The sequence below is a fragment of the Hippopotamus amphibius genome, chromosome 9, assembly GCF_030028045.1.
Source record: "Hippopotamus amphibius kiboko isolate mHipAmp2 chromosome 9, mHipAmp2.hap2, whole genome shotgun sequence".
Lineage (NCBI taxonomy): Eukaryota > Metazoa > Chordata > Mammalia > Artiodactyla > Hippopotamidae > Hippopotamus > Hippopotamus amphibius.
The window spans coordinates 47,458,563-47,478,445 of record NC_080194.1 but is presented as its reverse complement, the minus strand read 5'-3'; the positions used below and the strand labels follow the sequence as shown (position 1 = coordinate 47,478,445).

Genomic DNA, 19,883 nt, shown 5'->3' with positions numbered 1-19,883 from the left:
AAATTTTCAATGAGTAAAATCATATTTTTCAGGAATAGTGATGTTGTTTCTTGGGTTCCAAATATTTTTACTTTTGGTTTTATTGTCTTGGAAGTCTAGTGCAAGACTGATTTTTTTTTTCATTTGTATTTTATTTAAATATAGTACTTTAATATTTCTGTCTAAGAAAGCTATAGATTTTCTCATATTAAGTGTTTTTCCTCTATTCCTATTTTCCTGGCAGGTTCTTATTAGATACATGCTGTTAGATTAAGGGATTGCTTTTCTCTTTGTTTTTCTAAGTTTTTCTTTTCTATTATGAATGAATTCTGAATATTATTGAATGCCTTTTAAACTTCTTAAAATATCACAATTTTCCCTTTAATCTCTTAATTTGAGGAGTGCTATCATAGATATTTTTATCATTAAAATATAACTGCATTCCCAGAATAAATATTAGCTGGTTAAAAAATATTAGTAATGTTTCATATATGGTTGGAATTGCTTTGCTGTTATTTAGATTGTTTACATCAATGTTACTGAAAAATCAGCCTGCATTTTTCTAATTTTGCCTCTACTTCTCTAGTTTTATATCAGTTTTGTACTAGCCCTGTAAAACAATTTAAGGAGTTTACTTCTCTCTTCCTTATATGGAAGCATTTATTTAAAGCTGAGCTTATCAAATTCTTAAAAGTTTTGTAAGACATTTCTCTACAATCACTTGGTTCTGTTAATTTTTTTTTTTGCAGTAGATATGACAAAGAAAATTTAATGTTGATTGATCCACTTGGCTTTTCATTTCTTTATGTATTAATCTTTTCAATTTACTTTTTCTAGAATCCCATCTATGTTATGTCTTGTATTCTCTTACGGATATTCTGTATTTATGTTTATTGTACCTTTTTATCTCTAATATTGTCTTTGTGCTAACTCTGTTTTTTCATACTCAATCTTGCTGAATGTCTGCTATTTGATCAGTCTCTTTTTAAAGGCCCAGTTTTGGGGGGATTTTTTTGTGTGTGTGATCTGTTCAATTTTTTGTTTTGTTACATCTGATTAATTTTTTCTTTTTAATCTTTATTATTTATTCTCTTCTATTTTCTAAGTGGTTCATTATTTTTCTGACTTCTCAAGTTGACTACACTGATACTTTTTTTTCTTTCTTCTTTTTCTATGTTTGTATGTACACTTTATAATTTATGTTTGTATGTGTATACTCTACGTGAGTGTATTTTTTTATTTCCAGCTATATGGAATTGTGTGGCTGTCTTTATGTTATTGGGATTCTAATATTATCATGCAGTAGTCAGAGAATGGAGTCTCTCTCTGTATATTTTTGAATCTTTGTGATGTGTCTCATGTTTCCACGTGGACAAGTGAAGTCCAGAAACGTAAACATCATGAATTTTTGTGGTGTTAGTTAACCTTTACAATTCAAACTTCAGTTAACCCTCACACTGAAAAACCCATAAAATGTCAATCTATCCTTGCTTTGGAGAGGTAATGTGGTACAGTGGTTAACAATTCAGATTCCAGAGCAAGTCAGATTGCATTCAAATCCGGGTGCAGCTACCTACTAACTGTGTGACTTTGGGCACATCACTTAAGCTCTATTTTCTTTTGTTTCATTATCTGTAAAATGGGAATATTGATAGTGATTACTTTATAGGGCTGTAGTGAGGGTTAAAGTAGTTACTTATATATACAAAATCCCTTACAATAATAAAAATCCTTAAAATAATCCTGACATACAATAATAAATATTACCTATTATGGTTGTATTTGACATCTAGAGAATCCTTTTATTTTTTAATGCACTTCAGTATGTACTGAAATATTTGTTCAGCATTCTGTGTGTATGTAAAAGAAGTGGTACATCTCCTTAGTAGCTCAGATGGCCATGTTGCCACAATTCTTCTACCAAGATTCACCTTTCCAGAAATTTTAACATTCTCTCTTCCTTTGCTGACACTCCTCACTCTCTTCGCTGTTCTTTATCTAATAATATTTGTCTTTCTATATAAATACACTCAGTTACACAATCTTGAATCAAAAGCCCAATTTATTTTAGACAATAACCAAGTGTTTGGTAAATAATAACATTTTCCCAAAGCTTGGAAATATGCAGAAATATGGAAAAAAATCAACAAGAAAGTAAATTAACTTATAGATAGGAAGAAAGCTACATAGGTTAGTTCACTAAAATCATAATAACTCACTGAAGAAAAAATTGAACTCAAGTTATGATGTTGTATAAATAATACATTAGAAAACTTATACTGAACCATTCTAGACCTAGGGTTTGATGAGTATACAGAGGAACTGACCAATATGTAGTTCTTGTCTCCAGATGGGCACCGTATCCTTTCACCCTATTGCTGAGGGCAAGTCATGATCAGTTCCCCTCACTCAATAAAGTGCAGACATTGTATGCAATGAAACTAGAAGATCCAGTTTGCTTCTTCCACTTTATTTCCATTCATCTACCATTTTAATTGAAATTCTATTTTCTCTTAGAGGACCTCCAAAAAACTAGTTCATTTGTTTTCAATTTCCTTGAAAGACAAAATGTTAAACATGCATGCTGTACTGGTAAAGGTGCTTCTTGAAGCTGATAAACGGATGAACTTCTTGTGATTTTCTGAAGAAGAGAAAAAGAATAGAAGGTGAAGATAGTAATCCATGGGAGCCTTCAATCCAACCCTTACTGTGATTTTAATTTGATTTTCTTCCGTATGCTTTTGCCATTTCCCTTGGCTTCTATCTGTGACCTTTGTAGTCTACTCACCAAAAAGTACTCAGAGTGATCTTTGCAAAATCTAAGTTAGATTATATCATTTCTCTGTTCAAAAGCACTTGAAGGGTTTCCTATCTCACTCAGGATAAAAGATTTTAAAACATTTACGATGTGATCACCAAGGCCTATGTGATCAAGCTTCTCACCATTTTTCTGAATTTTACTCTGCCATTTTCCCCACTCTCATTCTTCTCTAGCCAGCTGCCTTCTCGAAGTACTTTAAACATCTTAAGCACATTATCTGCCTCAGGGCATTCACACTTCCTATTTTTGGTGTTGGGATGCATTTCCCACATAGAACCATAAGGTTCACTCTCCTACTCTATCCATTCTTTGTTCTGATTTCAAATAATTTCATTACTTCAAAGCAGCCTTTCCTGAGTAATCTATTTATAACAGTACATCATCCATGTTTTTGTGTCTCTTTAGCCCTTTTTATTTTTCTTCTTAGCTCTTACCACACTATCTGACATATATTTACTTCCTTATGTATTTAGAGTCTCTCTACTCACTAGAGTATGAGCTTTCTGAGAACAAGGACTTCATTTATTTTATTCACTGGTATATTCCAAGCAACTAGCACAGAATTTGGAACATAGTAAGTGCTTGATAAATATTAGTCAAATAAATAATTCTATCCCCAACTATGGTTCTATTGGACAAATTAGGCACTAAAAGCTATTCTGCTGAAGTATCTATGCATTTATGTAACCAGGGTGTCAGAAACCAGGGGTAGAAGATGGGGGGTAAACATTTCAAGTATTGAGATAAAGTACCTTAATTATGTTTCTGAGAGGGAGATTAATGATATGCTTATAGTGTCATATAAAGCTGTTCTGAGTAAATAATTGTTGGGTCTAAACTCAAAATACCCATTCTGAAATATTTTGATCAAAAAAATTTTGTTTAAATGTTAACATGAGTGATTGAAGGGGTTCCTGAGCAGTAATTAAGAATCTGAGAACTGACTGTGAATATTCTGTGATCTACATTGTGAGAACAGAGAACCAGAGTCTATATTGACAAAACGTTTCCAGGATACATTTGATACTGTATGGTAAGGGTAGTTCAATATCAGTAAACTCACACCTGCACTCACAGGACCACAGTCCTGCTTTCTCCACAGTCACCTGCTCTGTTTTCTGTGTTTTTTTTTTTTTTTTTTTTAAATCTCAGGCAATATTGGGTAACTAATAGTGTGTGTTTGTGTGTGTGAGAGAGAGACAGAGAGAGACATGAATATAAGTAGTAGTGGAAGCATGAGCACATGTCTATGCTAATAATTGCTATGCTGTGTTCTTCACTGTTTATTACTTACTGTCTCGATTTGGCTTACTTTCTTGGTTGATTGATTTATTGATTGATGATTGTGGAGAGGGAGGGGAGATCCAGATGCATATAAATAGAGTAAAAAATAGCAACTAATCACCAAACTACATACATCAACAAGGGATACTAATTTATTAATTTGACCACTAAGGCAACAGGCTGTCATTGGCCATTGGACCTCACTACTACTCTCACTCTCCTATTAATTTTGCCTTCCAATAACAACTTTTGATACTTACTATTTTCAATTGCCAGGAAAGAGGTAGAAATATCTCGTCATGGAGAGTCGTTCAATGGTGGGCATCTGGGCTTTAACACTTGGTTTTTCAAATGATTGTTGTACCTAAAAGTAAAAAGAGGTTCTAGGTGATACATTCCTCTTGTACAATCTCAGAAAATGTTTTGCACAATGAGCCAAAAAATTCTTGGAATAAAGGATGCTCCTAAGATTGATGGAATCAAGCCCTTGGATATTCTAACTCCCTGTTTTTGTTACCCTACGTCTTAGAAATGACACCCAATGTAAGAATATGCTCTTTATCTCAAAATACATGCCTCATGCCTAATCCAAGTCTTTTGAAATTGTGTTTTTTTCAGGTTTCCATTTCCATTCTGATCTACAGATCTGGTGATTAGTTATCCCTTGGTGTTTGTTCATGAGAGCTGGACCTCAGAGATCCTCTATCTACAATCTCCTACAAGACTAACTCCTCAATTCAATAAGGTTCAAATCCCAGGATTTTGTCCTTAAAGCCTGAATGATGAGCAGCATTCACATCCCCACCACCAAGCTGACCTCTGAAGTCATTTTCCATAGACTGATCAATGATCAATGAGATACTACTTACCTAGATCCACTGTTTCTAATCTTTTCTGAGGAATTCCCTTGCAAGTATAGTGTCTGAATCTTATTCATGCAATGGGACTTAACCTCTAAGTTCCTCTTCACAGAGACTCTGACTCATGTTATAATGCAGTCTTCTCCAACTCACTAAAGCTATAGCCTTCTTTTCCCACAGGAGTGCTACTGATCTCTATGGTTTTCATTTAAAAATAAACACACTTTCTTATATTCTTAATACCAATACCTTTCTCCCTGAAAAAGGATGGGCATCTATTCACTCATTCATACATTTATTTATTCAATTAATATTAATTCCTACTGCCAGCATGTTGAGTGTTGAACAAATCCCTGCCTTCATGAGCATGCATTCAAGTGAGTAAATACACATAATAAAAAAATACATACTGGGTGGGTGGTAGTAAGAGCCATTGGAGGAAAATACATTTTAGGAAGGAAGGGGGAGATAAAGAAAGTCCTGAGTTGGGGAAGGAGTATCAAGCTTCCCTTCTGGGCTGGACCCTATCACAATCTATGTCAAACATTTTTTGTTATTGTTGTTGCTGTTGGACTACTTATTCAGTATCCATCTCTCTCACAAGAATTCATGAAAATATAACACATTACCAAGTAAACCACCCAATATATATATATATTTAATTAATGCAGCAGTGAAAATTAGTCCAAAATACTTTCCATTCTTTGAATTTTAGGAATTTATAGCCCATAACATATAAACTGACTTTATAATATTTTGTTCTACTTTGATCTTCTGCTGTTTGTAAATCAGATTTTAAATGCCTGGATTACAGAAACCAGGTACCACTCTACTTTCATTTGCTTGACAAAAATCTGTTATTATCACTTGAAAGGTAAATAATAGTAAAGTTTTCCTGAACAAATAAATGATTAGAAAAAGAAAGAGGAGCTTACCTTCCTAAATACTTCCTCTAGATGACAGCGCCAAGCATATTTTTGGAAGCATATGATGAGTTGTGTAATGAAGAGAGAACCTGTTGTGATGTCTCGCCAGGACACATTATCTATAACGATGAGGAGTGGTAAGCCTTGGGCTGTGGCCTTCATCATGTTTTTCTTTTTTTACTTTTTTTTTTTTGGCTTTTAAAACATAGCTTGGGAATTATCTTGACATGTTTAGGGGAAGAACTTATAATGTTCCAATAACTCATTTTTCATAAAGAAGTTGAACTAAAGAAGCAGCTCATCAAAACTGCAGGTCATTGCATAGTGATTGCATTGTATTTTGGGAATTGACTTTCTGTTATGTGACATGTTTATTCACTTGGCTTTTAAAGGAGGCTTGAGAGATAATTGTAATAATCCCATTTTATAGAGGAAAGAATAGAAGCTCAGAAGGATTAAAGAATTTCTCCATATTCACACAGGTCATTGTTTACAGATTATATACCATGATGTCTTTCACAATATAGTGAACAAAATAAATGAATAGATCTAATGTAACTTTTGGAGGGAAGGGATATGCTTTTGGTATGGATAGTGGTAATAGTTTCACAAGTATATACTTATCTCCAAACTCATTAAACTATATACATTAAATATGTACAGATTTTTGTATGTTAATTATACCTCCATAAAGTGGTAAAAGTACTTAAAAATTTGCAAATTAAAAACATTCAGATATAAGGCTTCTCAAGATGATTATCTAGAGTTCAAGGACTAAATACTGTTCCTTACTAGTAGGCCTACTAAACCCCATTGTATCACTTTCTTCTTCCTTTAAAAGGGCATCCATCTTCTTGCTGGGGTACCACTCTAAATAGCACCAAATGGGAAATATGGAGAAAATGGCTTGGAGTTGATAATTTTGGGGAAAGAGCAGTCAGTTCCTAGATTCATAAAAACTGTACTCAAAATATTAAATGGATTTAATAGAAAACTGAATCAATCATTTGTTTTTAACTAGTGTGATGGTAAAGGGATTTTCTTGTATTATGTTGTTTTAATGTTTACTATACCTTTGGCTTTAAAGTGCAACATATAATAAAGTTAATTTTTAAAAGTGAAGAAAAAGTAAAATATATTGATAGCACTCAAAATTTCTATCAAATATTGCTGTACAGAGCTTATCTTGATTTTTTAGTGTCATCCAGAGGGAGCCTCAGACCCACAAATCCCTGTCTGCAACTGAAAGACACATACGTGGGGTTGAAGAACAGAAAGCAATGAAGTCCTTTTCCACGTGGGTCTTGTAAACGGCATCCTCCTCTAGGTTCTCCGGTGACTGTGAAGAGCTGTCTGCCAGGGCAGCTGGAGAGTCACTGACCCACAATTCCCCACGATTTGCTGTAGAGACATCAATTTCGTACACACTGTGTGTCTCCCTCAGTATGACTATTACAATTGCCCACCTCATTCTTTTACAATGTTTATTCTAACCAGTTTCATACACACATGTACACACACACATACACGCATGCAGGTGCATCTCCACCCAACACACAACACTTTGTCTCTTTCTTGTGTTGTTGAGCAATGTGCCAATTAACAGTGACGACATGGTAAAACTGGAGGAACCCATTTGCTGATAATAACAAAGGGGTTAAAGCCTTATCTGCATAATTTCAGAGCACAGTTATCATTTTATAGCTAAGTTGTTTCTGCTTTTCATCTTCAAACACTGCTCCATAAAACTAGCAGGCAATTGGGAGTCAGAGAAAAAAAAGAAAAAAAGAAAGAAAAATGTCACTGCGATCCCAGTTTCCCTCATCTCCCTCCTCATTTCTCTTTCAATAATATATGAGAAAAAAAAAGGTACTGTGATTACATAATAGCCCAACTTTCAAATGAAATTCTTCTCAAGCCAGAGAATGTCAAAATGTCTGTAAAATATTTACAAGTAGAGTTGTCATTAAAATTATTTCATTCAAAGGTTGGAATATTTTTATTTAACTTTGATTCAAGGATTCTGGTGATCTCCTTCACCACTTACCTTGAATTAAATTGAACAGAAATTTCTCGGCTAACAAGATAAAGTCTCATGATACCAGCCCCCTAGATGAAATTTCCTAATAATTCAATTTAGTTTATTTGCACTGGATGGGGTTTAAGATTGTTTCCCGCCCAAACAACTTACAGTCCTCTTGAAACACCTTTATGACTTTTGGATTTTTCATCTCAGAACTCACCACCTCTGCAAGCCTGGACAATGATGACCTTGGGTTTGTCCTTTAGACTGAGGCAATTGCGGTTGTTGAATATCCGGAAGATGGTGTCATAAGGTAGCACATCTGGGTTTTCATCGCTATGCATAGTCCCACAGATCCCATCCAGGATGCCATGAGACATGAACACTAAGAATGTGCTGTCTGAAGACTTGTGCTCTTCTCGGGCAGCAAATCCCCACAGTACTGATTCCATATCCTGAAGAAGACCGCAAAGTCTTACTTTAATAGGACGAGCATTAAAAGAAACTGACCTCCTATTTACCATGATCAGTATAAGAAACATCCATAACATTCCAGTCACGGTGCCTTTACATAGTGATTGCTCGATGATAGCTTTATTTTTCTTTCTATATTGGAGCAGTGGGTTCAACTTTTTGCTCCTGCTGACGTTGTATAACCTGTCCTCTTAATACACTGTGCATTTGCTTATTGTCACTATGTACTTTCCCTTTTATCTCTGTCTTTTCTCTCATTATTTAATAAAAATCTTGAATAATAAATGTACCATACCACTTCCTTTCTAAAGCACTCCCCACCATACTTAGAATAAAATAAAACTTCTGACATAAGCATGCTTCCTCCTCCTGACATTTTTCCCTCTCCTCTAGGCTCTAGTCACACTGGTCTTTCTGTACTTTTCACGTGCCAGTTTCATATTCAGTTCAGACTTTTTACTTGAAGTCATGCCCGCTCAGAATATATTTCATTCACATTTTTCCAGAGCTATCTTGTCTCTGATAGTCACATGTCAGATCCTATATTATCTTCTCAAAGATGTCTTTCTTGGCCATCCCATCAAACATTATTACTCCCCAGCCACCAATTTGTTCTTATGTTTCCTTTTTCCTTTTCCTTTCCTTTTCACTTCTTTTCAATCTTAGAGACACACAGATCCATCAAATCTCTGAAATGTTCTGTTTCACTTATAGTTTGATCACCCCCCACCAAGTGAATCTAGATCATTGTGAGCTAGGAACCTTCTGTCTCATTTACAGACCCGTCCCCAATGCCAAAGTAGTCCCTGGGGCAGTCAAGATTCAGTATTTATATGGTGAGCACACTCCTGCTAACATTCATTACTCCAGAATTTTCTGGGAAATATTAGGGCTGAATCTCAATCATTCCCACTTCAGAACTAAAGAATTGTGTGGCTACATATACCAATCACTTTTTGCCCAGTTTTATGGAACTGAGGATATTTGAAGCTCTAAAGAGACATAGATTTCACCTGTTCTAATAATTTTATTTTCTGACACACTTTTTCACACTTAGATACACACACAACACAATACATGCAAAAGAGACCTATGGTTGTTAAAGGTATTTGCTTAATATTATAAAGTTCGCTTGTTAGTAGGAAGATATGTGTTGAATATGTATGTGTTGAATATATATGTGTTTGGGGTGGATAAAGGGCCCTTACCTTGGCTGTGAGTTTCTCTTCCACTTCCACACTGTAGCCAAGGCCCTCAAGCAGCCCCTTCATTCCCATGATGTCAAGGTCAGCCCCCTTTCTGAGAGGGAGATGATCAAACTCTGTATTGCATATGATGAGAGACAGACGAGTGCGGGCAGTTCTCTCCTTTATTGGATAGATCTGCAGGAAATTGATATGTAGTGAATTTGATTTATCTAAATACCCCTTAAACCTTCATACACCAATCACTGTTGCTTTTAAGGGCCTTCAGAGTTGCCTTCTCTCCTATCTTGTACCAGAAGACACTGTCTTCCTCTCTCTTAGTAATGGATTGAATTGACAATAGAAAGAAGTGCAAATTGGAAGTGAATTATTCTTCAAGAGCCCAGACAAGAATCCAGATCATATTTGTGATAGTTACTCAAGAATATTCAGGAGACTAAAACAATCCCTACCCTCTCCTTCTCCTCTTTCTTCTCTACTTAGTCAAATCTTTCTTAACATTCAAGGTTCAGACCAAATTTCATAAACATCAAGAGATATTCACCATTGACTCCAGCTAAAAATAAATACACCAAAGATCCTTTGCCTTGGGTAACATGATTTTGGTACTATTTTTAACATATCAATTTATAATGCTTTGCAGGTGTTAATACTTTTTAACTAGAAGGCAAACAACGACTATGTTATAAATATTTTGATTCTATGACTATAGCTAAAACTCTAATAAATCCCAAATATATATGACAACAAATAAATGAAAAAAGTGAGAGACTTGTATTTTATCATAGGGTTGGAAGAGAAGTGGAATCTGTGAGGCCATGTGATTTCCTCCTGCTCAAAACATCTGCAAAAAAAGATTACCACTGTCCCCACCCTGCCACTCTGTAACTAATGCTTTAAGAAATTATGTAATTCGTGAAAGCATTTTTTCTCTCTCTTTCTTTCTTTCATGTACAGAGCACAGCACCTCTTCAGCCCTTTCTTTACAGAGTTTCAGAAATTCTTCATGAGGGCAAAGCTTGAGGGTATCTGTAGATTCTTCTGACTCATCTGGTCCAGCCACAATTTCCTCAGGAGCTGCAGGATACATCACAGAATGTAAATTGTGATATCTGACTCTGTGTCCCAGTTATCACCTAAGAAAACTAACAGAAAAGGGATATCCTGGGAAAAAGATTTTTAACATGTTGGGATATTGTTGTATCTAACCTGTCGTATGAGGACATAGATGTACTATGACTGGGAAGGAAGGGAGAAATCCTTTAGTAAAAGCAGATTCACTCAAAAATGCAATAATAGATTCTGATATGATGAAGAAAACACCATGATGATTTAGGGTCAAATTTAGCCTTCCCTTACTCAGCAAAACAGTTTGATGTTTCCAATGGTTTTACTCTGGGGTATTACCTATCTGTGTGGACTTTCTATTGTTCCTGAGCAAGAGTACATTGAGTAAATATTTATCATAATAGATATTTATAATCTAGTCACACATGCATTTTAAAATTTTCTAATGTCCACACTGAATAAAAATAGAAAGAATCAATTAATTTAATAATATATTTTGTTTAACATAATATATTCAAAATAGTATCATTTTAACCTGTTACTAGTCACAATTTACACACTTAAAAGCCACATGTGCCCAGTACCTATCATATTGGATAATGTGACAACCCAAGTCCACTCCTACTTCGCACAACAAAAACACATACAGACCCAAATACTTAATAGAATCTTAAATCCTGTACCATCCAAGTATTATTTTTTCAGCAACCTCAGCATGAATTCTTAACCTTTCTGGAGAAGATAGGCTTCAATGATTCCTCACCAAGTTGTGAAGTCAGTTATTTAAAGGAGAAATGCTATCTGGTTACGGTTATGCTATTAACCATAGTACTGTGTCCAGTGTCAAAGAGACAATTCTTTTGTCAGAGATTCTACATTACTCTGAATGTCCTTGCCTCCAAAGTGCTGAACAATCAGCACTAAGTTTTCAACACATGTTTTAAAGTGTGAGGAAATAACTCCTCCCTGTTGAAAAAGTTTGTCTCTGACTCATCCTGACCTAATCCATTGAGAAATGTAATATTTTCTGAAACTGCTTGGCCTTATTTGACTAAGATTGTGCAAGAGACTGGGAAAGTCCAGAGCCCTCCCTTGGAAAGGGAAGGAAGAAATTCCTTATTAACAAAAGGCAGAAGTCTATCAAGACCTAAAATAGCAAGGTGTTTGTCTATAAAAGGAATAAAACTTTATGTTAATTTACAGGAACCAACCAATACATTCTCTGATTTTATTTTATTTAAATTAGAAAGGCAATATTATCTTCTATAAATTTTTCAGTTTTAAAATTTTATAATTTTTTTCCATTTCATTTCTTTGTTTTCATTAGTTTTTAAATAATATTTTTGTTATAAGTATCTTTCTAAAGCATATGCTAAAAATCTAAGCTCTGGAGATGTAGCAAGTGTATGTCTTTAAGGGTAGTAAACTCTCTGAACATTTATTTTTGTAGATGAAGTAGTGGCACATACTCTCCCTTCCTACTCCAGAAGATTCTGCCAATGTGAAGATGACCAGGGTCCTGGGATAGTCCCTGGTCAGCTGGTATGTTTTGTCACAGAAAGTCTCCTGTTTCCAGGTCATTTACAGGTTTGGTGTACTCTCAAATTTAACAAATGTTATCTCCTAATGACCATTATGTGTCTATGTATAGATACAGTATTTACAGATAAAACTGAGAATTAGACTGTCATATCTAATAGTAAAATTAGCATGAAAATGAATCATTTCATTAAAGCACAATAAATATAGTGTAGCCTGCTGTCCAAAGGGAGTTCCCACAGGCCTGACAGCACAGCAAAAAGAAAAAAGAAAATTAGAAGTTTAGATAAAAACTTTAATATCTGAGTTTTATCTGTTACCTAATGAAATGCTCGGGAAACCCCTTAAACTGAACCAAAACTAAAGAAAATGATACTAGATAAGACAAGGCCATCTCCCTTGGCAAGTAGGAATTTGAGTAATTATCTCTCTGACTAAATAATAGAGCTTGGCACATAGTATGTACATATACTGTTAAGTAAACTAAACAAATAGCTTGAATTCTTCCAATCCCCCACTTCATTTCCTCAATACTATGCTAAGAACCCTCTGAATTATATCCATGCTCAAAATGCCTGGCCAGGGCTTTTACAATTTCTAATGGCCCAGTTCACCCAGCTTCCTGGCTTCCCAGGCCAGTATACTCTAGCTGTCCTGGGATTCCTCTGGAGGTTCCATGTACAGATAGAACTCAGGGGGCTACTGGATATTTCATGAAAGGGTCTATACCTACCTGCCTTCTACCTGCCACAGACTGCTGATGGTATAGGTTATTTCAGTTTAAGGTTCATTCTGGTTTGTGAGGTTGCTACAATCATTTTGAAGTTCCTATTACATCAATTCTGATTCCCACTTGTTGAATTACCTCTGATTTTTTTTTAATTTAACATTTTATTTTATTCTATTCTTTTCCATTATGGCTTATTACATATTGAATATAGTCCCCTGTGCTATACAGTAGCTGTTTATCCATTCTATATGTAATATTTTGCATCTGCTAACCCCAAACTCCCAATCTATCCTTCCCTCACACCTCTCCCCCTTGGCAACCACAAGTCTGTTCTCTGATATTGTTTTTAAGTCCAAATTGTTTTTATCCCATCCCAGGTTTAAGAGAAAGTAATAAACCTGCACAAGGACCAACTTAACTGTTAATGATGACATAGCCTAGGTCATAATCATGGACATCTATCAGACTAGCTTGTGCTTCCTGCTGGGGAGAGTGTCCCTTCTGCACAGAGAAGGGCTTAATGAAAAAGCTAATTTGCTATAGTGAGGTCTCGAAAATTATGTTGCATTTAGTTTATTATTGCTTATTATTATTGATAAACTCTAACATTCAAGGTTAGAATTGCAGGTTAAAATCTATACCAAATTGAGTCTATCACTGGTGAACTTGGACCTGAGGATATTTAGACTCTAGTACGAGGGTGAGTCAAAAATTATCCACACTCTAGTTATGTTAAAACTTTTGTTGGCCATACTGTCTTATCAGCACTTTCCATTCAAGGCTACTCTCTCCCAGTCACTGCTGTGCAGGTGTGAACGTGTTATATCAGTTCATTTGTAACTGCAGTACGAGCAAAAATGGATGCCCCACTTGTGATTTGCACAAAGAAGAGCAGCATGTAGTGATTTGTTTTTTGTGGTCTAAGGGTGTACCTGGTGCTGTTATTTATTGGAGACTTTGTGTACAGTATGCAGAAAATGTTTTGTCACGAAGAAGTGTGTGTGAATGCATAGAGATGCTTATTGAAGAGCTGAAGCCTAAACTTCAGATTAAATGTGGAGGACTGCTATCCAACGGCATTGGGATCTTGCATGACAACGCACGTGCACACACTTCTGTCCTGTCGACACTGCAAAAACTTCATTTTGAGGTGTTAAAGCATCGTCCCTATAGTCCTGATCTTGTTCCATATGACTTTTTCACTTGTTTAGTCCCCTGAAATCAGCCCTTTGAGAATGAAGATTGACTTCTGATGAAGTGAAAACAGTGGTGCATTTGTGGCTCACAGCTAAGCCTAAAACATTTTTTAATGAGGGAATACAAAAGCTTGTTGACAGCTGAACAAAGTAAAAAGCAAGGAGATTGTGTTAAAAAATGATGTATTTGTCTTTTCTAAAAGTTAATTAAAATAAATTCTACAGCCAGAATGCAGACAATTTTTGACCCAACATCATAATATTTATAATTAAAGTGATGTTTTGAAAGATGTTAATATAATGGACACTTTATATCGAATAGTTATTCTGCTGATCATATTTTGTAACTCACAGAAATGAGTAAGCACTGTAAATGTCTAAGTATTATAAGCTAAAGCATAATACTAATAATTAATATTTATTACTTTTTATTACTTGCATGTTTTTCATTTGTCTATTCATCCTATATTTATCATGTGCCTGCTATGTCCCTGGAAGTGCTAAGAGCTGTTTCGTTTTATATATCTTAGCTTTGTGAAGCCACTGGAACATTCAAGTGGAAATGTTGAATATGCAGCTAGAGTTAAATACATCTGGAGCTCAGAGGATAGTTCCAGGTGGCAACTAAAATATTAAGAATTGTCAGCCTGTGCCTGCCATTATGTTCCTAGTCTTAAAAATCCTGTGATGAAGATACCCATTTCACAGATGCTCATACTGATGCTTAGGGAGGTTAAGAAACTTGAATGAAGTCACATAGTGATAGAAACCTGAGTCAAGATTCAGGTATCCCTTACTAAAAGGTCTCTGCAATTAGCTATCTCTATAATCAACCTAAACACAAGGACGCAACTTCTCAGCTAATTGGAAATTGGATGCCCTGCAACAAACAACAAGGTGGCCTCTAAAAAGACAATGATAGGTTTAGTGAAAATTATACTTTAGTAATAGGAGGATAGGGGGACTATAGAGGACAGTGGAGCAGCCTTGGAGCCAAGTAGATCTCAAAAATTTAAGATATCCCTTGTAAAGAATTCCAGTCTTACCTTTTACACTGGTGGAATTTTTGTCTATGTTTAAGAAGGTTTGAGCAAAGGCTTGACCTGCTTCGTGGCGTTTCTGTTGCAAAGAGTCCAATAAGATCCGGGCCTTGTCTCCAAGCTTGGCATCATTAATTTTTTTCTTCTCTTCTTCCTCCAATTTCAGGACATTTTTTTCCACCAAGTCATCTAAAATGCCAGTAAGGAGTTCTTTGCCCATAGATTCTAAAATCTTAAGTGGGTTTCTGTTGGCTTTGTCTTCTGTAAGAAATACAAAGCTTCCTTTAACTTGATCTTGTCTCAATAAAAAATTCAGAATTGAAAATAATCTGATTATTAATCTTTCAGTATGGTAGATCAATATGACACCAGGTTAATATATTACTGTCTGGGATAATTTGAATTGTTGTGGGGGAATATAGAAGTCAAATTAATAAGTATTTTTTTTGTAATATCGCAGGTATTATTTGAACAGATAGTACATGGGAAGACATGATATCTCATCAACATTTAATTAAATCTACAAAGACAGTTATAAATTCCATCTAGATATAGATAGTCTTGACACAAAATGACATATTCTAAAAAATAAAATACACCAAGACATTGAACAAGAACTTTGGTCCAGAAGCACCAGCCTCATAATTCATGTTATCTTGAAGTATTCCTTCAATAAATATTTATTGGGCAACTATTATGAGAAAGAAACATGGACATTATAGAACATGAATAAAAAGTTACCCAATATCAGTTCCTTTAATAACTGCTAACATCTCTTACACATTTATGATTTTAGAAGAAATAAACATAAATCAATATAGAATATTATTATTATTTACAAGTCTCTGTACTAAATACTTTATAAATATTAATATGATGGACCCTTACAATAATCCAATGAGATGGTTAATATTTTCCCTATTTTACAGATCATTTAAATAAAATGCCCAGAGCACACAAATTAGGATTCAAATTCTTTTCTTACACCACATTCTATAACATTAACCATAACATAGCTTCAGTAATAATAGTTGATATTCACTGAGTCCTCATTGTCTCAAGTGCTTCATATGAATCTTCTCAGTTAAAGTTAAGAAAAACTCCTTGTAGCAGATATATTAATATTTCTATTATATAGGAAAGGAAATAGACCCAGAGAAGTTAGTTAAATATTTGACTCAAATTGTGTGAAGAGTACATCATGTTTAGTAAGAGGGCAGGAAAGGATTCAAACTCAGGGGTTCAGAATCCAGAGTCCCTACTCTTAAATCATCAATACTTTAGATGGTACTTGGTAAAGAGTTACTTAAGAGAATAAAAAGTGATTCAGTTACTCAGAAAAGACTGGGTAAATTTCTGTAGGTGAGGTTATAAAAGACTTCTTAGAAAAGATGGCAGATACACTGGTCTTAGACTAGAGTATACACATGTCAGAACAGAGAGTTTGAAGAATGACAAACAATGTACCAGTTAATGTATGAAATATTTACTCTTGACTGATTTCTGGGTTTCTATTTTATTTATTTCTGTCCTCAACAAGGTTGAGTGTTCACTGAATAAGTGGTACTGGGAGAAATGTGGTAAACAATTAAATCAAGGAGTTTTGGTTTTACATCCTCTTATCATCTACACATTCTCATGGCTTCAATTACTAGCTTCAAATAATAAATAAATTATCCCTGAATTCACAGATTCAGCCCAAAGGTGGATCCCAAAATTCAGGCTCATATATTCATCCCTTCTCAGTATCCCACAAACTCATTAAACTCAACTTTTAAAAGCTGAACTGCTCATTTTTCATCACCTGCTTCATTCCCCATATGTACCAGTTAATGATATCTTACAATCAAGTGCACCAAATCAGTAAAAGCTGGTGATATTGAACCTTTTCTGCCTTCTTTATATCTTATTTTCCATCTCACTTCAAATTGTATTGGCTTTTATCTGCTAAATATTTGCAGAATCTGACTATTTCTCCATTTCTAACTGGTACTTTCTAACTTGATACTCCAGATCAGGCCAATGTCCTTTCTTTTTTAATTACTCTAAGAATCTGATAAATCTACTCTTGTCCCCATCTAATCTATTCTTCACAATGAAGCAGAGTCAGTGTTCTAAAAATCTAGATTTAACTGTGAAATGTCTCAGCTTAATCTAATCTAGGTCTTCTTATTTAGCCTCATCCTCTGCTACTATGCCCACCTTGCTTATTACATTTTAAACACTTTGCCCTTCTTTCAGGTTCTAGAAAGCCTTTACTTTGGGATCTTTATGTGTACAGTTTCTCACACCCAACATTCCTTTCTATCCCTCAACTGCTCACCATTTATCTTCAGGTCTCAGATGACATGCCATTTTCTTTAGGAAATTCTCCCTGATGCTTAAGACTAGACCGAGTGTCAGAGCAATATGCTCCCAGAGAAACTTGTTTCTCCCTAAGCTCCATTTTTTTCCTTATAGTTGTTAATTAGTTAACAAACCAAACTCATTAGTTTATATTTATTGAATCACTTTACTTATTTTCCTCTGCTGCTTTTCAGTTTCTTATATCTGTTATCAAATGACATCCTGATTCCAATTCAATAGCCAGTAACGTCAGTCATACTGCTTAGCTAAAGAGGAAGCTGTGAGTGTGAGTTTAACATACTATTCCCCAGCCAAATGCTATATTGGCATTATGAAGAAGAGAAGAAAACAGCCAGTTCTTACATTTTAGGAGCTTAAATTAAATGTGTGAGATGAGACAGAAACCCTGAGAAGAGTTATACTATAGGTAAAATGAAATAAATGAACACAATAGCAAGGAAATATGAGTGGGATGAATGCAAGTAGACATTTTTTAAAGAAGCTGAAATCATGCTTTAGAGAGATTAATGGAAAACTGAATAAATATGTTTTGAAAGGTAGGAAAACCCATCTGACAAGTTCAGACATTTTCTTAAAGGCAATACGGAGTCATTGCACGTTCTTGAGTAAGAAAATTGCATTAGTAGATACCTGAATGTAAGAACTGAAAGATAATGATTTGATCATCTTTCCTAACAATGCTATTCTGCAGACAAGCCTAGGCCAGCCACATAAGAATCATTTGTAGATCTTTAAAAGATTCTAAATGCTTACAGTTTATTCATGGTTGAATAATTTGGGGTTAGGGAGGGGGAAATAATCTAAATTTATTAATGTCTACAGATTATTTCAATTTGTTGTAAGGTTTAGAAACCACTGATCTAGTTGAACCTCTTCCTTTTCAAATGAAGAAAATGAAACCAAAGAAGTGATATGACATGCTTGAATACTAGCTGCATAAATAGCTAATGACTCCATCTTTAATGCTTTCCAGTTTCTGTGTGTAAGATATGTGACCTGAAAGCAGTGTGCAGGATGGATTGGAGGGTTAAATCCTGGAGAGAGGGAGACCAGTTAAAAACTGTGATGACAATCCAAGATATACTGTGCTAGAATGTTTAGCACCAGGACTAGAAAGAGGGAAAAAAAATGGAGTTACTTTATAAATTTATCAAGCGTGTAATTCAATATAGGAGATGGTAAGGGGGGTGGGAATTCAAAGACTCAGTTATCTGATTAAGGGAACAATTTTATGGAATCAATAGGAAGCCAAGAAGATTTCAGAGTGCATTTAGGAATTTTCAAAGTTTCCTCACACATAAATAACTTACACTATTTGTCTTTTTTCACCCTTCACTTTGACTATCCGGAGCTGCAAAAAAGGAAATAACTTCTTCCTGGTTCTGAGATATCTAGAGACCTTACCCTCCTTCAGCGTCTCTGAGGGATTCAAGTTACACAGAGCTAATAAGGCACATTTAGCTTTCACAGGATTGGCTCACTTCCCTTTTGTATACTTCTGCTTGTCACAGAGCAATTAATAAAGTGATTTCTAAGACCCAAGTTCTTGACCCCTCGCTAGAAAAGGACCCCTACTCACCAGCCATAGGTAACAATCTTAGTCCCTTCCTGCTGCCTTGAGAAGAGCACAGGCTTGAAATGAAAGTTAACTGGGCGTTTCCTTAGTGCAGGGGGCGGGGACTCCTAATCATAGATTGGGAAACTGCTGCTCAAAACTTCTGGGTTCACTGTGGGGAAGTCCCCTGTTGTCAGCAAATGGATTTCCCAATCTTTTGGGAAGAATTATTTCTTCCTTTTGAAAGAAAAAAAGTGAATTGACAAAACATTTTACAACCTATGTTGGCACCTCTGATTGTGTTTTTCTCTCCTTTTCTTTTTCTTTGCTCATTGCTCCACACCTCATTCTCTCTGTCCTTCTGCTTCTGATATCTCAGTATTTCTCCTCTGCTCAGCTAAAAGTGCAAATCATGAACGAGTTAAAACTAATAGGTCCCCTTTTATTTCCAGGTAAGGATTATCTAAATAACTTTTGTTTCTTGTTTTAACTGTGCTGATCGTGGAGGGATTATCCTCTCTCTCCCTATCATCTTAAACTTTTATGGGAAATAAGTTCTGAACCCTTGTCTCCATTCCTTTCATGCTTTTCTTTAACTGCCTAAGCTTTCCTTAACATTTAATTTTTGCTGAGAGTGACTGTTCACCTCCCCTTTTTGTTATATTCTGAACAAAGACTGACCATAGAAGCAGTCTCAGACCGTAGTAGAATGAGCATGTGATAGTACAAAAGAGATATACCCAGAAGAACAGTTAGTGAAAGGAAAAAAAAAAGTAAAGACTGTGACATGCTAAACTTTGAAGGTCTTCAAAAGGT

General features: G+C 35.1%; 1 protein-coding gene across 2 annotated transcripts; it reads right to left on the bottom strand.

The window, feature by feature from the left end:
* Window positions 1-1,766: 1,766 nt before the first annotated feature.
* Window positions 1,767-19,156, bottom strand: LOC130861577 (caspase-13). 2 transcript variants are annotated; one of them, XM_057750598.1, is made up of 9 exons: window positions 19,092-19,156; window positions 15,152-15,406; window positions 10,540-10,649; window positions 9,576-9,749; window positions 8,114-8,348; window positions 7,128-7,271; window positions 5,880-5,989; window positions 4,345-4,448; window positions 1,767-2,620 (listed from the first exon to the last, which is right to left on the bottom strand). In XM_057750598.1, exons 1-8 carry the CDS (start codon window positions 19,096-19,098, stop codon window positions 4,350-4,352), a joined length of 1,134 nt encoding a protein of 377 aa, XP_057606581.1. In that variant the 5' UTR covers window positions 19,099-19,156; the 3' UTR covers window positions 1,767-2,620; window positions 4,345-4,349. The 2 variants fall into 2 exon arrangements, with proteins under 2 accessions (XP_057606581.1, XP_057606582.1); XM_057750599.1 differs by having other exon boundaries at window positions 2,022-2,620; window positions 15,152-15,403; window positions 19,092-19,145.
* Window positions 19,157-19,883: the final 727 nt, after the last annotated feature.

What these genes read in the sequence shown, in the direction of transcription:
- LOC130861577 (XM_057750598.1), bottom strand. An exon ending in TTTCTGTTCTTCAACCCCAC is followed by an intron (nt 5,990 to 7,127) that starts GTATGTGTCTTT and finishes TCATCGTTATAG; the next exon opens with ATAATGTGTCCTGGCGAGAC. An exon ending in TAGAGGAAGTATTTAGGAAG is followed by an intron (nt 4,449 to 5,879) that starts GTAAGCTCCTCT and finishes TTTTACTTTTAG; the next exon opens with GTACAACAATCATTTGAAAA.